Source organism: Lepus europaeus, chromosome 20, assembly GCF_033115175.1.
Source record: "Lepus europaeus isolate LE1 chromosome 20, mLepTim1.pri, whole genome shotgun sequence".
NCBI lineage: Eukaryota > Metazoa > Chordata > Mammalia > Lagomorpha > Leporidae > Lepus > Lepus europaeus.
Genome location: NC_084846.1, coordinates 38,756,548 through 38,778,707, shown reverse-complemented (window position 1 = coordinate 38,778,707; position 22,160 = coordinate 38,756,548). Strand labels below are relative to the sequence as shown.

At 41.6% G+C, this 22,160-nt stretch overlaps 1 protein-coding gene across 2 annotated transcripts in view; it reads right to left on the bottom strand.

The window, feature by feature from the left end:
• Window positions 1-17,150: 17,150 nt before the first annotated feature.
• Window positions 17,151-22,160, bottom strand: part of ANLN (anillin, actin binding protein) — a 64,398-nt gene continuing 59,388 nt past the window's right edge. For both annotated transcript variants that reach the window (XM_062178794.1, XM_062178795.1), the window contains 2 exons: window positions 21,685-21,857; window positions 17,151-18,185 (listed from right to left, as the gene is read on the bottom strand). In XM_062178794.1, the coding sequence (XP_062034778.1) occupies window positions 18,062-18,185; window positions 21,685-21,857 (297 nt within the window). In that variant the 3' untranslated portion in view covers window positions 17,151-18,061. The remainder of the gene's footprint in view (window positions 18,186-21,684; window positions 21,858-22,160) is intronic.

Below are 22,160 nucleotides of genomic sequence, written 5' to 3'. Positions count from 1 at the left end.
GCCTTTGTAGCAAAAGCTGCCAGTTTGAGTGCAGGGCGAGTGTTAATACAATTCCTCAGAGATTTTGAATTTGGGTACAGAAGAGCAGAACTGGCTGCTACACCCTCACAGGTAAGCACTGTCTAAAAGAAGTAAGATACTGCCACCACGTGGGAGACCGGATGGAGCTTCCGGCTCCTGGCTTCAGCCTGGCCCAGCCCCAACTGTGGCTGGGGGTCGGGAGGTAGCGAGTACAGTGGCCCTCTGGGGAGTGAACCGATGCATAGGAGATGTGGATGATCTCTTCCTCTCTCTCTCCTTCCCTCCCCCCCCCCCTCCACCAGTCTGTCTCTCTGCCTCTGAAACCAATTACTTTTTAAAATACTGTGGAAATAAAGCCCTACCTATAATTCAGGAAGTTCCTAATGAACGATGTTGTACCGACACACTGGTCTCTCTTCTGCAGCCCCACTATGATGACTACAATGGAGTTGTTTGAAGGAGAAAGAGTTTCACAAAGAGCATAGGAGAGGAAACCGCAGCAGTAACACGTGCAAAGCCATGAACGGCCTCGGCCAATCCAGGACAGCTGGAAGCCAAGCCAGCAGAGGGTAGCCCTATGCGGCTGGATTGTCTCAGAACATCACAACACTGAAACCAAGAACAAAGGATCCCCTCCCTTTGTTTAACAGCAGGCTTCCCTTAGCTGCCTCACATATTTTTTTTTTAATGTGAATTTTTTTTTAATAGAAAGCTTTTATTTAATAAATATAAATTTTGTAAGTACAACTTTTGGATTATAGTGGTTCTTCCCCCCACATCCACCTTCTCACCCCCAGACCATCCCACCTCCTGCTCCCTCTCCTATCCCATTCATCATTAAGATTCATTTTTAATTATCTTTATATACAGATCAACTCTATACTAAGATTTCAACAGTTTGCACCCACACAGACACACAAAAATAAAGTACTGTTTGAGTAGTAGTTTTACTGTTAATTCACATACTACAACACATTAAGGACAGAGGTCCCACACAGGGAGCCAAGTGCACAGTGATTCCTGTTGTTGATTTAACAACTGACACTCTTATTTATGACGTCAGTAATCACTCGAGGCTCTTGTCATGAGCTGTCAAGGCTATGGAGGCCTGTTGAGTTCACCAACTCTGACATTATTTAGACAAGGCCATAATCAAAGCGGAAGTTCTCTCCTTCCTTCAGAGAAAGGTACCTCCTTCTTTGATGACCCCTTCTTTCCCCCGGGACCTCACTCACAGAGATCTTTCATTTAGGTCATTTTTTTGCCACAGTGTCTTGGCTTTCCATGCCTGAAATGCTCTCATGGGCTTTTTAGCCGGATCCGAATGCCTTAAGGGCTGATTCTGAAAGCTGCCAAACATACTAACAACCCGGTAAGAGTCATCTGGCTGCCTGTTGCATAGGAACTTGCTATCCCATAATGGCTGTCTTTGCAAAAAAATCTGAATTGTCTTTTTAGGTCCCTAATAAAACCAGACAGAAGTGGCGGCAGCCAGCACTGTGTCTAGACTGGAGAGCTGCCTGTGGCTCGCTGTCAGGTTACACGGAGCATCTCCTAGGATGGGCATCTGAGTCTGCGACTGCAAACGCCTCACTTGTCAGGCGCAGGCTCAAGGGACTTTCCCCACCCCTTCCTTCTGCACCTAGAACGCTCTGTCACTTTTGTTTCCCACGCTTATGTCTCATTTGCCATAAATCCATAAGTCCCCTTCCTAAAGGAGTTTGATTTGGGATTCAACATGACTCTTGCCCCTTTCTCTCTACAAGACTGTGAAGATGATGATGATGATGATGATGATGATGATGATGATGATGGTAAATGTTCTCTTTCTCCCAAAATGAATTCAATGTTTTCAGAATAATTGAGTGTGCATGCAAGCAGGCAGGCCCACTGTCTAACAACAAAATTTCAGAAACAAGTGGCAGCAGCAGGTACCTCTGAAAATGAGGGTCAAATTAGAGTTGAAAATGGGGGGATGGTATAAAATGTACGTAGTGGATTCCCCAAATCGCTTACCCGACCTCAGTAGAATGGTGGGGGTTTATTTTCAGAAAAGGCAGCTGATGGACTGTGGACCCAGAACACCAGGCACAGCTGAGGTGTGAGCCCCAACCCCAGAGCCAGGATACAGGCGAGGCTGAATCCCGCCCTAAGGCAGCCTACTCCTCGGAGGATTCAGTCTCAGAAAAGAATCCCTCACGTAATGTCATCATCTGTTTGTGCGCTATAACAAAATACCTGATACCAGCTAGCTTATTAAGAGTAGGAATTCAGGCTGGCGCCACGGCTCACTAGGCTAATCCTCCGCCTTGCGGCGCCAGCACACCAGGTTCTAGTCCCGGTCGGGGCGTCGGATTCTGTCCCGGTTGCCCCTCTTCCAGGCCAGCTCTCTGCTGTGGCCCGGGAGTGCAGTGGAGGATGGCCCAAGTGCTTGGGCCCTGCACCCCATGGGAGACCAGCATAAGCACCTGGCTCCTGGCTTCGGATCAGCGTGGTGCGCTGGCCGCGGCGGCCATTGGAGGGTGAACCAATGGCAAAGGAAGACCTTTCTCTCTGTCTCTCTCTCTCACTGTCCACTCTGCCTGTCAAAAAAAAAAAAAAAAAAAAAAGAGTAGGAATTCATTTTCTCTCAGTTTTGGAGCCTGGAAGTCTATGACCAGGGTGGCAACACCTGAATTTTGGTGGGGACACTTTCAAACCACAGCCCTGGCATCATGGATCTCCTTCAGGAGCTGTCCTGCTGGTTGAGACTTCCACGGAGTGGGACAGATCAGGAGTTGCAGTCAACTCCTAGCTCCTTATTCATGGACGTGGACAGATAGGATTGACACTGAGCACTTTGGAAAAACTTCAAACATTAAAGAGAGCCTGGTACAAATGGAAGCAAGCAAACTTGGAGGAAACAGAAAATGCAAGGGGATCAAAGCATGAAAAAGTCTAAGATCCTCAAGGGAAGAGAAGATATTGTCCACTTGTTCCAAGAACAGACTAAAAAAAAAGAATATTCAGAAAATGGAGTTGCCATACACGAGTGCCATGAGGAATGTGGTAAGCAGACTTCCAAACATATCCCACAAGATCCAAGAACAGATAGAAAAAACGAGTGACATCTGAAGTCACATCCAGAATCAGATTCCCAAGGGAAGTGTTGGAACCTCAAAGTCAATACAGCCAAACCTTCCAAGTCTAGGAGAGACTGTTTCCAGTCTGGAATTCTACAGCTGGCCAAATCACTACTAAGTGTGATGGTGGCCAGATGACATTTTCAGACATGTTAGCTCTCAGGAAATGGGCCTCACAGCATCTGTCTCAGCTGTTCCACCAAATAACAACTTACACCAAGTGCGAGGAAGAGACAACAAACAGGGAGGCATTGGCTGGGGAGGGTGGCTAAGTAGATAAGTGCTGGTTTATAGCAAACTCTGTAGAAATACCAGACCCTTCAAATTTGATTAAAATAAAAATTGAAAAATGAGGATATCACAAACTTGTAAAAATAAATAAATGAGGAAATGGAGTGAAGAAAAATAACCTGGAGGAAACTCAGTGCTCTCAAATGCATCCTGTCTGGCCTTGATTCATTCTAAGAGCTGGACCACAGATTTGGCTGCCTTCTTCCAAGATGCTGAGGTGATACGACACACAATCCATTACAAGATTTATGGTGTCCATAGGACAAACACACCACAGCTGTTCAACAGAACTGAAACTTTCCCTAATACCTGAGACATATTTCCCCCATGGGCCCTCATAAATAGGACGCTGCATACTGTTGCAGTCATTGTCCTTGAGAATATCCCAAACAGAACAGTAAATTTTGCACTACTCTGTCTTAGTATGTCCATCTAAGTTGGCAGATGGAAAAAAAAAGCAGCATACTTTAGTACAAAGGCCAGAGCCAACAGCACCTGTTCCAAGGGTAACGTTTAGATGTGTATGACCTTCATTCCATCCTCAATGGGTATTCCTTCTCACATCCCAGACTTTTTTCTTTATATCTCTATATGTAGCCCAAGTTAAAGGGCATATCCAATAGTTGGGCTAAGAATCCATGAATAGTTTCTTCATAATACATGCTTTCCATGAACTTTTTTAAGATCTATCATATATGCTTTTTTTTTTTTTTTTGACAGGCAGAGTTAGACAGTGAGAGAGAGAGACAGAAAGGTCTTCCTTCCGTTGGTTCACCCCACAAATGGCCGCTACAGCCGGCCCGCTGCGCTAATCCAAAGCCAGGAGCCAGGTGCTTCTCCTGGTCTCCCATGCGGGTGCAGGGCCCAAGCACTTGGGCCATCCTCCACTGCACTCCCAGGCCACAGCAGAGAGCTGGACTGGAAGAGGAGCAACTGGGACAGAACCGGCGCCCCAACCAGGACTAGAACCCGGAGTACTGGCGCCACAGGCAGAGGATTAGCCTAGTGAGCCGCAGTGCGGGCTCATATATGCTTTCACAAATAGACAAATATTTAGAATTTCCCTGTATATCCCAACTTCACCTGTAAATATTTTAGGATGGGTTTCCTAAGAATAAGGGCCAGCTCCCATGTAACCACAATACCATGATCACATCTATGAAAATCCACAATTCTATAATATAGCGAATATCTTGTCCATATACTTATTTCCTCAAATATGGGGAGTTTATGATCCTTCATTTTATATCATTCTGCTATGGACTGAAAGTGTCCTCCGAAACGGATGGATTGGAAACAATCCTCTGTGTAATAGCACTGGGCAGTGGGGCCCAATGGGCAGTGTTTGGGCCCTGAGGGCTCTGCCCCCGTGGCTGGATGAACGCTGCTATGGAAAGGGCTCGTGGCACGGGCTTGCTCTCTTGTGCCTTCTGCCAGTCAGGGCAGTGCTAGTCCTGTGTTTGCGTCTTCACCCTCTGACATGAGGACGGAGAAACAGGGCCCTTCCCCGATGCTGGTGCCTCAATCTCAGACTTCCCAGGTCCAGAACTGTGAGAAATTTCTGTTATTAAAAAAAAGTCTCACACATTCTATTACTGTAGCACAGAGTAAGAGACTCTGAATCTTATACTGTAAACTTATATCTTTATATATATATATAGTTGTTTAATGAGAGAGAACCTAGGAGGTAACTATAAATTTCCCTTCTGGCTTGATCATGAGTACAAAAGTACTATAAAATCAACTATGAGGGTGGCACACCTGCCTTAAATGACAGCCCATCAAGATTAGAGATACGGTAGTGGGCATTTCACCTAGTGGTTAAGCTACCACACTCCATATCAGTCTACTTGGATTTGATTCCTAGCTCCAGCCCCTGAGTCCAGCTTCCTCAGACCCTGGGAGGCAGCAGTGATGGTCCAAGAAGTTGTGTCCCTGCCACCAACGTGGGTGATCTGGATTGAGTTCCTAGCTCCAGGCTTCAACCAGGTCTGGCCCCAGCCTTTACAGAAATTCAGGGAATTTTCCTACCATGATGGACTTCAAGCAATCTATCTTATATCATGGCCATGAAGCTGAGGAGAAATGCATCCAACTGCCAATGGGCATTGGCTGCAGCACATCACAAATATGTTCCCAGATTCTTCTCTTCTAGGTCAGCCTTTGAATGCAGAAGCTGTGCAGGTTGACAGTGCTAGAACGCCTTTGCTGGAGAAAAAGAAGGGGCATGAAAGAAGCTAATTCTAGGAAACTAATTTCTGATTAAGTGAAAGAAAACCTCTTTCTCTTTTATTTATTTGAGAGGCCCAGTTACAGACAGAGAGAGGGAGAGATCTTCCATCCACTGGTTAAATCCCCAGATGGCTGCAATGTCCAAATCTGAACTGATCCAGGAGCTTCTTCCAGGTCTCCCACATGGGTGCAGTGGACCATGGTCTTGGGCCATCTTCCACTGCTTTCCCAGGACATCAACAGAGATGCTGATCAGAAGCTGAGCAGGGGCCAGCCCTGTGGCTTAATAGGCTAGGCATCTGCCCATGGCACCACCATCCACCCATGGCACCAGCATCCCATATGGGTGCTGGTTTGAGTCCCGGCTGCTCCTCTTCCAATCAAGCTCTCTGCTATGGCCTGGGAAAGCAATAAAAGATGGCCCATGTGTCTGGGCCCCTGCACCCACATGGTGGGAGATCTGGAAGATGCTCCTGGCTCCTGGCCTTGGATCAGCCCAGCTCTGGCTGCTGCGGTCATTAGGAGAGTGAACCAGCAGATGGATCTCTCTCTCTCTCTCTCTCTCTCTCTCTCTCTCTGTAACTCTACCTCTCAAATAAATAAATCTTTAAAAAAAGAAGAAAAAAAAAAAAGTGGAGCAGCCAGGACTTGAACCGGCACCCATAAGGAACATTGGTGCCACAGGCAGAGGCTTAACTATCCAAGCCATAGCACCTGCCCCAAGACCCAGTATCTCTTATGAAAAGTTCCCAGAGCTACCACAAACCTGTCACTTAAATCTCATCAGCCAGAATTTAGTCACATGGTCACTCTGGCCTGTAAGGGGAGGCTGGGAAATGTAGTTTTGAACCTGAGCAGTCACTTGTCCCCAAGAGCACTATCACAATAGAAAAAGGGATTGTACGATCTCTGCCACATCTTCCATGGCATTGCCCAAAACAAAGACATCCGCTACCCCAAGGGGCTCCGGACCACCTGCTAAAATACATTTTTTTTTCCTACACAAGAATTCTGTGACAAGAGCCTTCGGGATCTCTTGGTGCTGCCTACTGGGATTTACCCCAGACCACCAGATTTTAATAGGCTTAATGCACACTCATTTAGCAAACATTTACTCGGCACAAACTGTGTGCCACACACCATGTTCAGTGAAATGGCTTCTCACTTCATGAGCAGTACCTACTTCTTCCCATTAAGGGATTCATAGTTGGACACTCCAGGTTGATGCACGAAGGATTTTTGCACATCACAAAAACCTTCAGGGTTTTGTTTTTATTTTACAAGTGAAAAAGCCAGAAGCTCAGAGTGATAAAGGAGTTTGAAAACCAGAATTAAGCTGTAGGAAAGGGGTGTACACCCAAGACTTTCTTTTCATTCCAGGCTTGGTATTCTGTGCGAAGCTATTCCTTTCTCAATTGTCTAACCAGTGGGTGAATGATTTGATCCATTTGGTTTTCCTGCTTTTATTCTCAGAAGATCTTTTTTATAAGGCTTCATGCATTTCAAAATTTTTGTCTTTGATTGGTACAGTTGAAGCTGCTGTTCTTTCTCACCAACTTTAATATTTGCTTTGATTTGCAGTAGATTGTTTTGAGTTTCATATCATTCCATTTTATTAAAACTTCCAACTGCAACTTATAACCAGAAGATTCGACGATGCCTCTGCTGTGTTTATTTCAGATGAACTATGGGAAGTGGAAGTAAGGAAACTGGGCTTTGTTTATCAGTCTCAAAGGGCAAAGAACATTTCTAAGCAAACAAATAATAAGGAATATGGAGCATAAAATAATAAAAAATTTTCTGTCCCTTCTAAGTCTTTATCTTTCCAGATGGAAGTCTCACATTGTATTGAACCTCCTTTACTATAACCAAACCTCTGACTCTTGTGAAGTTCATGTTACTCTTTAAATCACTTCAGTTGCATCAAAAGTTAACTTTTAGGAAAGAGCAGCTTAAATTCACCTTATAGAATGTAAAAGTTGTTTTATAGAAGTAAAAGTTCTTTTGACTTTTCAAGGAAATCTTGATATCCAGAAAAAGATGTTATATTGAGAGTAGGCAATTCTAAAACCACAGTATTACTGTTATTTTCTATGTGACAAAATACTTCAATAAATGCCATAAAGTATTATTTTTTGCCAAGGGAATTTCTGGACATGTATAATGTCCCCAACAGATCTATGTGGTAGGTTCTAGAATAGCCAATTTATAGCTAAAGAATGTAGAGCTAATAAAGGGGCTAAGTGTGCATGCAACCACACACAACCAAAAATAAATATCACTAACACAAAATCTTATAAATAAAATAATATGACTAACTGACAGTAGACAACAGACACAAACAAGGAATTCACAAAAGAACACACAGGATCAATAAACACACATGAAAATACTCAGCCTCATTAGTTATCTACTAAAATCGTCTAAGCCATAGAAAAGAACTCACAGCTTATGAGCCACTTCTTAATAGACTTAATTAGAGAAAAAGATTTATTTCATCATAGAGAAGGTCACTTAAACTAACATATTTCAACCCCACAAGATGTGTTTGAGAATCCTAGAAATTACAGACCATCAGACCTCAATCAGTAAGACCAAGATGGAGTAGATGAACTTCCCCCATGTCCTGCCACAAGTAAAGTTAAAACACTGAGCCTTATGTATGAAAGACAGGAGGCCACCTAGAGACCTTAAGACATAAGGGAAAACAAGATAATGAATTCTCTGTGTTTTCTTACTACATGGTATCTCATGGATTTGAAACTAGAAAAGCCAGCAACTCAGAAATACCAAATGGCGGCAGACCGAGAAAAGCCACAAAGAACGCATGCATTCTTTATCACTGGACCAGAAAAGAAACAGCCTGGCAAGACAGAAAATTTTAGAGAATAACCACCCTACTCTAGCCAAACACCACTGGGAAGAGCCACAGCCTTATCCCTACCCCTGCCTGAAGGCCAAGTAGGTACCTAGAATTCTACTCTTGACCATCAAGGCACTCTGATTGTATCTGTGGAGGCCACACAGGAGTCCTGAACCTCAACCCCACCAGTGATAATGAAGTACCTCTCCAGTTCCCCACTGATGGCAGCAGGTCAATGGGCAGTTGGCACTTCCACTGCCATGTAGGAAAACTAAAGACACAAATAGATTTTTACTTTTTAGTTCTGACAATTAAACTACACCCAACAAATTGGATGGAAGAATCATTACATTTTTCTCTAAAGTGAAGAATTTCTCACACTCTTTCACAATTCATATTTCTCTTTACAATAGTTTTCTTTCCAGGGAAATGCAAGAAAAATACCATTTGACTGTCCCTAGAATGGGGTTTCTCTCTTGTTCAAGTATAAGTTCTCAGTTTTCAATAAATGTAAAAAGCTAGTGTATAATTTAAAGTTCGAAATAAACTACTAGGTCTAAAAACAAAACAAAAAGACAAATATTCAATCATCTACTTGCCAGACCAATATATTGAATAGTAATGTGTAGAATGAGTGAATATATTTTAAAAAGCCATTTTGAGAGTCCATTTTTAGTTACAACTAAATGCCTGAGACAAGCTACTTGATAAAGAAAAGAGGTGTATTTTGGCCATGATCTTGGAGGTTCAAATTACAAACAGCATGATGCGGTCTTTTGGGGAGGGTCCCCCACGGCCGCATCATATCATGGTGTTGGAGCGCAGGTATGTGTCTGTGATTTCCTTCTCCCTCCCCCTCCTTACAACTCCATCAGGATTAAATCATAAAGGTTCACCACAATGACTTAATTTAATCTAAGTGCTTTTCAAAGGCCCCACCTCTAATCAACCATAGTTGAACAAAGTTTCCACCCCACTAATATCATTAATATAAAATTCTGGATATTAAATTTCTGCATGAGTTCTGGGGGACAAACCACATTCAAACCATAGCATTTCACCTCTGGCCTCTGGAAACTCATGTCCTTCTCATAACACACAGCCATCACATCCTCAATGGTTTCAAAGCCTGAACTCAGCCCAGCGTTAATTCAGAAGTCCAAAGTCTCATCTGAGAACCACACAGTCCTCTAGCTAGGAACTTCTGTAAAACAGAACACAAGTCATCTACTCCAAGGATATAATGGTGGGACAGGCAGAGTATACATTCCCATTCCCAAAGAGGGGATCAGAAAGTAGAAAGGAGTAATTGGCTCAAAGCAAGGCTGAACCCAGCAGGGCAGGCATTAAATCTAATATTCCGAATCTTACATCTTGCACACACTGCAATAAGGAAAGGGTCCCAAGGCTTTGGGTAGCCTTACTCTTAGTCCACTGGCTACTCTCATGGGCTGCACACTGATGTCTGTGGCTTTCTGTGACTTGTGCATCATGCTTTTCCAGGCTTCCTGGCAGGTATTGCACATGGATGGTCACTCCATCTATTTGGGGCCCCCATTTTAACTCCACTCTCACAGTTTTACTGGCTATTGCTAAATAGGTATAGAGGATTGTGGCTCCCTGCAGTGGTTACATCCTACAGTGTATTTTTGCCTGTTTTCCCAGGCTTTCCTTAAACATCTTGGTGGGAGCTGACATGACTCTGTAACTTTTGTGTTCTGCATGCTGACAAAACCAGTATCATGTAAATAAAAGTCAAGATCTACCCCTAGTGCAGGTTGCATCTGGGCTTGCAAGAACCACATAGCTGTGGGAGTTTCATTTAACTCACAGGTTTAGAGGCTGAAAGTTCAGATAGAAAGATGCAGGTTCTTAACAATTTGACTCTCCTGTTCATGGCATCAGTAATCTCCCTAGGCTCTAGTCATGAGTTGCCAGGGCTATGGAAGCCTTTAGGGTTCGCCGACTTCGATCTTATTCTGATAGGGTCATAGTCAAAGTGGAAGTTCTCTCCTCCCTTCAGAGAAAGGTACCTCCTTCTTTGATGGCCCCGTTCTTTCCACTGGGATCTCACTCACAGAGATCTTTCATTTAGGTCTTCTTTTTTTTTTTTTTCTTTTCCGTGGTATCCTGGCTTTCCATGCCTACAATACTCTCATGGGCTCTTCAGCCAGATCCGAATGCCTTAAGGGCTGATTCTGAGGCCAGAGTGTTGTTTAGGATGTCTGCCATTCTATGAGTCTGCTGTGTATCCCACTTCCCATGTTGGATCTTTCTCTCCCTTTTTGAGTCAGCAACAGAAGTCACTGTGTACTTACATCCCATGTGGGATCTGTCCTTAATGTGTTGTCTAATGTGCAGTGATGCTATAACTAGTACTGAAACAGTATTTTTACACTTTGTGTTTCTGCGTGGGTACAAACTGATGAGATCTTTACTAATTATATACTGAATCAATCTTCTGTATATAAAGATAATTGGAAAAAAAATAAAAACCCTGGTGTTAAATTGGAAATGGCATAGAAAATTAATTTTTTTAAAAAAAATATTATGTAGGATCTCTGTCTTTAATGTGCTGTACACTCTTATTTAATGCTATAACTAGTACTCCAACAGTATTTTTTTCACTTTGTGTTGCTATATGGGGGCAAACTGTTGAAATCGTTACCTAATATATACTAAACTGATCTTCTGTATATAAAGAGAATTGAAATTGAAAAAAAAAAAAAAAAAAGAAAGATGCAGGTTCTTGTGAAGGCTACATGGTGGATAGCAGAGTATGTGGGAATGATAGGTCAAATGGCAAGGTAGGGAACAGAGGGAGTGGTTGGGCCCAAACTTAGGCTTTTATAACAACCTGCTCCTGAGAACTACAGTCAAAGAGCATGACCTCAAAGACCTAAGAACTTCCCAGTAGGCCCCATCTCCTAAAATTTCTACCACCTCCCCCAGTGCCACCCTGGGAACCCAGGCTTTAACACACAGGCTTTTAGGGGACATTTAACATCCAAATCATAGCATAATTTAATAAAGATAAAACTGTATGGTTCAAAAACTGAAAAATGCTAGAATTTGTCAAACCAGAACTTCTTTGAAAAGCTCAATAGAACTAAAAAAGCTAAGATAAAGAACTATGCCAAAGCTAAGAACAAAGTAAAGAAGGAAAAAAAAAAAAACCCACAGGCAAATTATAATAGAAGATATTTTTAAACTTTTTTTAGGATTTATTTTATTTATTATTTGAAAGTCAGATTTACACAGAGAGAGAAGAGGCAGAGAGAGAGAGAGGTCTTCCATCAGATGGTTCACTCCCCAACTAGCCACAACGGCTGGAGCTGCACCGATCTGAAGCCAGGAGCCAGGAGCTTCTTCCGGGTCTCCCATGCGGGTGCAGGGTCCCAAGGACTTGGGCCATCCTCCACTGCTATCCCAGACCATAGCAGAGAGCTGGATAGGAAGTGGAGCAGCTGGATCTCGAACCAGCGCCCATATGCGATGCCGGCACTTCAGGCCAGGGCGTTAACCCACTGTGCCACAGTGCTGGCCCCAAATAAAAGACATTTTTAAAAACTATCTGAAAATCAAATATACAGTTTTATATTTAAAGGCTCGAAAGTAGGAATGAGTTTCTAGAGATAAATCAATTAATAATAATATTATACTGGTCAAAGACCACAGAAGAAATTACAAAATTAGAATCAAATTGGTAGGCAGTTTCTCAGTGATTCACCCTCCTGGGTGTGTCTTGATCTAGTGATTTGATCCTAATAAATGATACAGTAAAACTGATGGGATGTCACTTCCAGAAAGGTTACAGGAAATGTAGACTTCCGTCTTACACTTTCTCGTACTCTTCTCCGTTGCTCCCTCTGTGCAAGCTGAGATGTGGCGACCTGCCCTTGCAGAGAGGCCCATGTCGTAAGAAATTGGGGGCAGCCTTCCATCAAGAGTCAGCAAAAAACTGATTCTCCTCTTCCCCAGAATGTACCAGGATGTGAGGAACTGAATCCTTCCAATCATATGAAGGAGCTGAAAGTGAAGCCCTCCCTAGCCCAGCCTTGGGAAGACTGTTGACCTGGAACTAACAAACCCTGATTGCAGCCTTGTGACACACTCTGAGCCAAAGTGTCCAGTCCAGCCCTATCTAGATCTCCAGTGCACCACCACAGGATGGTAAATGGTGTCATTTTAGACCAGTAAGGTCGGGGAGAATCTGTTACTCAGTGATAGATATCTAATGGAGGAGGGGAGGACAAGTCTTTAAAATCACCAAAAAGTAGACAAATTGCATCCAATCTAAACGTTTCCAGATTGTAGAAACAAACTAGCCTCGGTACTTATGAACCAATAGGTTCAAAATTTTTCCTTGGTGGGGAATGTTATATTGATTATGAATTTGGGAGTTGACCATAGAAAAATGAGGCTATACAGAAACATCCTTTATGTAACAAAAACCAATTATCTGTCTCAAATGAATAGTTACCATCACGAGTTTCCCTAAGAGTTTGTGGTCAGTCAACGAAAGGCTATATTTTCCAGCAATAAGGTATTGCTATCTGATTAAGTTCTTGCCAGTGGAGGTGAGAAGTGACGTGTGCCAATTCTGAGACTTGACCCTAAAATGACTGGGGATGGGCTCTCCTCATTCTTGTTTCTTTAAAGGTGGTCTACAGACATGATGCTAGTAAGCTAGCTTTGGCCATGAAACCAAGGGTCACACTAGGCTACGACAGGGGTAAGAATTTCATCCCTGGATATCCTCAAGGTTCATAAACAACCACCTCTCTACTCAGGACTGCTGCCCTCACTTGGGACTGTCATCCGAAAAAGAAATGTGTACATTGGTTGTTATCGTTCATTTTTTTTTTACAATGGCAAAGCCTCTATGCTTCTATGTTAGCCAAAATAATTGAGTTCAGTACTAAAAATAATTATGATAGACAACTGAAAAGAATTGAATGACTTTTTGCTTTAACAAAGTTCTTTCCATGTTCACCTACTTAGGTTATCTATAAAAGTGAAAAAGGAAAAGAATTGATGTTGAACTACATGTCATTCTAAAAATAATCACTTATCCGTGGATATAGAAACTATTCAGGGGCAGGCACTGTGGCGTAAGTGGGTAAAGCCGTCGCCTGCAGCGCCGGCATCCCATATGGGTGCCGGTTCGAGTCCTGGCTGCTCCACTTCCAATCCAGCTCTCTGCCATGGTCTGGGAAAGCAGAAGATGACCCAATTCCTTGGGCCCCTGCACCCGCATGGGAGACCTGGAAGAAGCTCCTGGGCTCCTGGCTTCAGATCGGCGCAGCTCCAGCTGTTGTGGCTAACTGGGGAGTGAACCAGCAGATGGAAGACCTCTCTCTCTGCCTCTCCTTCTCTCTCTGTGTAACTCTCTTTCAAGTAAATAATATTAAAAAAAAAAACAAAAAAACAAAAAAACAAAAAACTAGTCAATGGGGCCAGCATTGTGGTACAGCAAGTAAAGCCTCTCTCTGCAATGCTGGCATCACATATGGGTGCCAGTTTGAGTCCTCCCTGCTAAGGGCCTAGGAAAAGTAGTCTAAGAGCCTGGGGCCCTGCTGTCCATGTGAGAGATCCAGAAGGCTAACCAGGAGCCCAAAACTCAATCTAGGTCTCCCACTTGGAAAGCAGGGACCCAAGTACCTAAGTCATTATCTGCTGCCTCCAAGGAGTACATTAGCAGGCAACTAGAGTCAGAAGCAGAGCCGGAACTCAACCCCCAGCACTGCACTACGGGGTCAGGGCACCCCAAGTGGCTTTTAAAACACTGCACAAACCACAGCAACTCTGTCTATAGTTTCACCAATTCTGGGGCTAATAACTCATTTAAATCTGTGTTTTTGTTTATTAGCATTATTCTTTTTACATGTGTTGGCTCTCTTTGTGTTTGTGTGCATGCATTTCCTATTAATATTATTTGCCCCTCTTTTAGGTTAAATTTTCCTTTTCTTAGAGAAGCGCCTTTCTCTGAAGGGAGGAAGGAACCTCCACTGTGATACGGCCTTGACTAAACAAGTTCAGAGTCGGTGAACTCAAGGGGCTTCCATAGCCTAGACAGCTCATAGCAAGAGTCTCGGGTGATTGCTGACGTCATAAATAAGAGTGCCAATTATTAAATCAACAACGGGAGTCACTGGGTACATGCTCCCCACGTAGGATCTCTGTCCTTAATGTGTTTTACTATGAAACTTAAAAATACTACTAGTCGAACAATACCCTATACCTTGTGTGGTTGTATAAGAGCAGCCTGTTGAAATCCTTGCTTAGTATATACTAATTTGATCTTCTGTATATGAAGATAATTGAAAATGAAATTCGATGAAGGGTGGGATGGGAGAGGGAGTGGGAGAGGGGAGGGCCACTCGAGGGAGAGAGGTTGGGGGGGGGAGCCACAACAATACAAAAGTTGCACTTTGTAAATTCACAATTATTAAATAAAAAATAATAATAACTATATAACAAACAAAAAAAACAAGAAAAAAAAAGAACTTAATACTTTACCCTTTTAGTATTTTTTATGTTCTACTTAAAACTATTGGTTGAACTCTGTAATTAATACACAATTATTCTTAGGTGTTTAATTAATGCCATAACTAGTACTCAAATAGCATTTTACACTTTGTGTTTCTGTGTGGGTGCAAACTGTTGAAATCTTTACTTAAAATATGCTAAATTGATCTTCTGTATATAAAGATGATTGAAAATAAATCTTGATGTGAATGGAAGAGGAGAGAGGGTGGGAGAGGGGAGTGTTGTGGGTGGGAGGGAAGTTATGGGGGGGGAAGCTATTGTAATCCATAAGCTGTAGTTTGGAAATTTATGTTCATTAAATAAAATTTTAAAAAAAATTTCCTTTTCTTACTAATTTGAAACATCACAGCATAATGGTGAAGTCTGGATTCTAGAGCAGAGGGTCTGGTTTTGAATGTTGGTCTGCCACACGCTAAGGACAGCCTCAGTTTCAGGGTCATTTGAAGATTACATGAGATAATGTGGACAAAAACATCAAGAATAACAACTGAAACACAGCAAGTTCTCCACAATGATAGCCAGTCACAGGATATCTTTATATGTTTTCCATATTAATATCTGATTATTAAATATGTTTTGAATATTTTCTCCTGTTTTACTGAACTGGCCACTGTAAATTTTGTTACTCTGCCTTATGACTTTGTGGTCTCACCAGACACACTACTATTTTTCTTTCACAGATGCCACTCCTTTTTCACTCTTCCCCTGGAGAACAGTGTTTCTCCTACTCTTGCATCTCTTTCCACATCACATTTCCTGGATGATCTTGTCTACTGTAATGGTTTCAACAAACTCCTTCTAGGCAAACGACACTGAAATCACTAGACCAGTATTTTTCAGTGTTAATAGGGCATTTCTAACTTGATGTTCCACAGTCACCTTAACCTAAATTACTTTTAAAACTGAAATTTATATACACTATATATATATAGATTAAAATGGAATGATTGCTAAGAGATGTTGTACCTTTTTCCTGTAACTTACAACAAACCGAATGGAAAACTATGAACCAAAGAATGCAAGTATTTCTATGTGATAATACACATACAATCTGTCTATGTGATATGCATAGTGTCCTGAGAGAATACACTAAAATAGAATACTGCTAAAAGTGATTATGGGAGAAAGATTTACTTCTCACTTAAACTTGTTGTGTCTCTTAGATTTTGCACCATGATACGTAATGCCTATACAAAAATCAATGCAAGTCTATCAAATATACACAAGGGACCTTCCCATCATCCATTCTCTGCTAAGCATCTGGGAATCTCCTCCACCTCAAATACTTCCCCAATTGCCATAAGTTGCTGAAATGCCTTGGAAATGAATCTTTCACTCACCTATACATTCGACAGCAGTCCTAAGACTACACAATGAGCCAAGTACTGGGCTGCAGCTAAAAAGATGAATGAAGCACTGTCAGCACAATACCCTTAGGAACTCCCACAGGTTCCTGCTCCCAGCTCCTTGCTGACAAACCCTGAGAGGCAGCAGAAATGGCTCAAATGGTTGGGTCCTCGTCACTCATGTAGGAGTCCTGGATTAAGTTCCTGACTCGAGCACTGGCCTTGGCCCAGCCCCAGCCATTTGAGGCATTTGAGGAGGGAACCTGCAATTGGGAGATTGGGAGCTCCATTGGTCTCACAAATAACCTAAAAAAAAAAAAAAAAAAAAGCAGCAGCAGCCTTACAACCTAGGGATGTAGAAGAGCTGCACCATGCATATAAACAGTATTTCTTAAACAAATGATTCCTTAAGCCATTTACAAGTATTTATTTGGGTAAGAGATCATAAAATATATTTTTATAATAAACATAAGAAAACACATTTGAATGAACAAAAAAAAAATGACAGAAGGTGATAGAATTAGTGTTTATAAATGAAATCACTAATAACTTTAACAATTCAGAGAAGAAATCCAAAGTGTATTTAAATGTTCAAACCATGCTTTACAATATTTTATAATAAAAAAGGTATTAGACTTTTGAGGGTAATACATGACAATGTTTTTCTGAATGATTTCAAAGTAGGTTTCTAGACATGGTCATTCATGAACATAAAAAAAAAAAAAAAAAAAAAAAAAAAAAAAAAAAAAAAACCCAAGAACTTTGGCAGGCAAAGTATTAGTCCATAGCAGCTTTAAAGATTCTTCAATTTACATTTGTTCTTGTTACAGAAGCAGATAGAATTCTAATATTTGAGGAATCCATAAGCTATACGGCCAAAAAAGTTATTTCAGTAAAGCCTGAATTCTATGAAAATGTGCACCACACTGCATACATCATAACTGAATAAATGTAAACCATGTGATTATTAACTCTCCTCTATCAAATATTCAGTCCCAACATTTTACACAATGTACCCTGTCTACATCTCTTTTTTGAAGGCAGCTTTAAGCTTTAAACATACATTTGCTATTTGAAAAAGTCCTCATATCCATTACTAAAATGTTTCTATGAAGTCCCAGACATTTTTTCAGTACTCTGGTGACAGGTCATAATCACAATCAACAAATGATCATAAACTTCAGAAAAAACTATCAAGGCCAGAGAAGGGATCACCAACCTGAGGTTTCTATCTCCAACTTCTGTAAGACCTTGCTACTGCGACACCAAGAACTCCAAGCAGATAACTCAGAATTTCTTATTTTTAAAAAAATATTTTGTCATGAATAACTAAATAATTAGATTTCTAGGAAAATGAGACTTTTAAATACTATAGCAAATCAACTATAAAGAATTTACTTCTAATCATTTATGAATGACAGAAACCAGTTGAAGTTTTATACACAAAACATATAAATACTGCATATGTAGTGAATATTTGCACAAACCCTTTCATATTTAAAGCATTCAATCAGAAAATCTAATGCTCTTAAGTGTGTTTCCTTAAGATACTTTTATGACACTGCTAAAAAAAAAAAACAAAAAAAAAAAAACAAAAAAAACAAACCACTATGTGGCATGGAAATATCTCTGGTTTAAGGCTTTCCAATAGGTTTGTAGCACGCATCAGGTTGCCAGAGGCGAATATCAACAAGAACCTGATTGAGTTTTTGCATCCAGAGGTCCCGTTCTTCCTTAGTATCTGCAGACAGCCAGTTCCTAAAGGAGCAAACAAACAAAAGATCAGGATTCTTCCACCACATTCAGTACCATCAAGGACTCTGGCTAGGAAAGAAACAAATACCTAAATAAATCAGCAAAATTAGTTCTTCTTTTAATGAGTGCTAATCAAGAGCTACATCGCGAGGTACTTTCCCAAGTACAGCAGAGTACAATTATCTAGCCTGGCAATTTGATGGGGTGAGACATCCACAGAGTGTGGGCAACTTCTCAGCAAGATAACCACAGGCCCAGATCTGGGAGGTCCCCGGATCCTTCAGACTTGGACTCACAGGTTCATGAACTTTTGGCTGGCTTTAAAAGCAAAACCATTTTGCACCATGCCCATTTTGTCTTACTGTGTTAGCAGAACATGGTATTTACAATGAATTAGCTAAAGATCCTAAGTCTTTGCTTATCCTAATGTCTCTGTCCACATCAGGATTCTCTCCTTGTATCCACATCTACAAGTTAAATGAGTAACTAGTTGACAGGGCAGGGCAGGGCAGGGCAGGGCAGGGCAGGGCAGGGCAGGAAAGGGAAGGAAAGGAAAGGAAAGGAAAGGAAAGGAAAGGAAAGGAAAGGAAAGGAAAGGAAAGGAAAGGAAAGGAAAGGAAAGGAAAGGAAAGAGGTAATCCCCCAATGCTCAGCCAGACCATGCCTCTAGAGAGTCACCAGCTGTCAGGTTTTTATAATGTACTGCTTCTGTATGTTAACATTTTTTCTCCAACGGCTCAAAAAAACCTTAAGCATGAATAAATGGTGAGTTTATTATCTCCTAGTGGTCAATAGAACACTCATACAAAAATAATAGTGGCCATTTGTTGAACTCATCCCTTGTGCTCCAAACTATGCTGTTTATGCCAACTCATTAATTTCTATGGTATCCCTGTGGCATTTATTTCTTCCTTTGAGACAGGAGAACCCAGAAAACCAACAAACACAAGAGACCTGCCATGGTTACATCTGGTAAAGCACTGACTCAGGATTTCAACTTAGGTCTGTTGACTTGAAAGCTGCACTGTAAGAAACTGCTTCCCCAAGTAACAAAGCATTTCCAGTTCAAACATGGAGTCTGTATTTTGAAGCAGGCAGTATTTATCATAAGAGAAATCTTTTGTACCAATGAAGGAAAAGAAAAAGCTTGGTTAGTAGAATGAAACAAAGTAATTAAACTTAGGTAAAAGGCATAGCTATAGATCAAAAAGGCCCTGTAGAGAAAAGGATCAATAATAAAGCAAGAGAATGCCTAACTGCAGAGTGTTTATATTCTTATAATCAAAAAAGTGAAGGCCGGCGCCGCGGCTCACTAGGCTAATCCTCCGCCTTGCGGCGCCGGCACACCGGGTTCTAGTCCCGGTCGGGGCACCGGTCCTGTCCCGGATGCCCCTCTTCCAGGCCAGCTCTCTGCTGTGGCCAGGGTGTGCAGTGGAGGATGGCCCAAGTACTTGGGTCCTGCACCCTATGGGAGACCAGGAGAAGCACCTGGCTCCTGCCATCGGATCAGCGCGGTGCGCCGGCCGCAGCGCGCCAACCGCGGCGGCCATTGGAGGGTGAACCAACGGCCAAGGAAGACCTTTCTCTCTGTCTCTCTCTCTCACTGTCCACTCTGCCTGTCAAAAATAAATAAATAAATAAATAAATAAATAAAAAGTGAAATAAGTTTTTGGCCCCCAAGGAAAACTGAAGACTCAACCAAGCCTGAATTAAGTAAGTATGTACCACTCTCATAAACTTGGGGAAAGTAATATCCATCTAAGATATAATAATGTTACCATGAGGTCCACAGTAATTAGAGCAACAGTGATCTAGCTACTTCTAGCCCAAGGGAAGGTCTAAGGAGAAATCTATAAGATAAAACATAAGTTTGGATGAAAAATGTGAAAAATATTTTAAAAGGCTAAAGTGGGCTGTTGTGGTCGTGCTGCATTTTGGTTGGTTCTTCTGTTGACAATGTTCATGGACAGGGTATCTATCAAACAAAGTGACTATAAGTCCACTTTGCCTCCCCTGTCCTGAATACCATAGCTGTATAGAAGGAGGTTCAAAGAAAGGGACAGATGAGTTAACATATTAATCTGGAAATAATTCAGACATTAAAAATTTCCAAAAAATGGATTCTCTGGCTATTTTAAAAACAACCAGCAATCTCTGGGCAACTTTGTTCTGTTTTAGTAGTGTCTCTTGGCTGTAGCTTTCTCAACCACTCATATTTGAAATTCATGGAGCTAGTTCTACCTGTCTCCTCCTCTGGCATATCCAGCAATAGCCTGATTAACATAGACTGCTAAATTCTGACTTTGGTCCCTAGTCACACTTTGTACACTTAAGTTTAGCAATAAAATTCTGCATCTTATACTTAAGCTCAGGTGAATAAAAACAAATAAATTATTTTTTAAAAAGTGAGGCTGACATTGTGGCACAGCAGACGGAGCCACCCACGAGATTCTCCTAACAGAATGTCAGTGCCAGTCTTGGCTCTGCTCTCTGGTCGAGCTTCCTGCTAATATTTCTGAGAGGCAGCAGATGAGAGCCCAAATTCTTGAGTTCCTACCACCCAACAGGAGACCCAGATGGAGCTCCTGTCTTCTGACTTTGGGCTTATCCAGAATGACTGTGGTGGTCACTTAAGGAGTGAACCAGTAAATGGAAGATGTTTCTCTCTGTCTCTCCTTCTCAGTCACTCTTCCTTTCAAATAAATAAGTCTTTAAAAATAAATGAAAGTAATATCCTACCAATTTGCTGATCTCTAATCAGAACTTTGCAGAATAGAAGAAGTTTGATTTTGTGAGTCATCTAAGAGAGATTATTTTTGCAATGGAAAGGAAGGGACATATAAAATGTCTGAAAAATGTTAGACTTCTCAACTACAAAGGTCTTTAGACCTAATCCCAAAATTATTAGCTGATTTCCTTAAAAAGCCCACACTGAGGGGCCAGCGCTGTAGCATAGCAGGTAAAGCCACAGCCTGCAGTGCCAGCATCCCAAATGGATGTTGGTTCACATCCTGGCTGCTCCACTTCCAGTCCAGCTCTCTGCTATGGCCTGGGAAAACAGTAGAAGATGGCCCAAGTGCTTGGGCCCCTGCAGCCGCGTGGGAGAACTGGAAGAAGCTCTTGGCCCCTAGCTTTGAGTCGGCATAGCTCCGGTCATTGCGGCCAACTGGGGAGTGAACCAGTGGATGGAAGACCTCCCCACCTCTCAGCCTCTGCCTCGCTGTAACTCTGCCTTTCAAATAAACATATAAATCTTTAAAAAAATAAAATAAAAAACCCACACTGGAAAACATGATTAGCTATGATACATCATGAATATTATACTTTTCTTAACTCTATTTTTAGTTATTATAGGTTGTCTCTTTCTGTTGTGTGCATCTGTCTTCTTACTAAGGCTGTATTTTTCAGAGTCAAGGACAATCTCTGATATTTCCTGGAGTGCCAAGAATATAATGTACAGTCAATCATTAGCTGACAGAAATATTTATAGGCCAATACATACTTGGTGACACAGAGTGTATCCCTGCACTGGCTGACAAGAGTCTCTCGATCATCTTCTCTTTGTGGTCGGACAGTAATTAATTCAAAAGTGTTTCGTCTTGCACAAAATTCTCTGTTGGCTGGTTCTATTTGACGACTCGTACAATTGGCCAGATTTATCCTTCCTATGGGATTCTTTAAAGATACATTTAAAAAAATTAGTAAATAGTAAAAAAGATTAAGTCAATAAGCATTAAGCTGTTTAAGTTTACACAAATTAAAATTTAAAAGTCAATGAAAGTTTAAATTCAACAAGAAAAAAATAACCCCATAAAATTGGACAAGATCTTGAACAGACATTCCTCAAAGGAAGACATACAAATGTGAAACAGATATGTGCAAAAAATGCTCGGTATCTCTAATCATCAGAGAAACACAAATTAAAGCACAGTGAGGTATCTAACAGCTTACATTTGTTAGACTGGTTGTTAGATAACA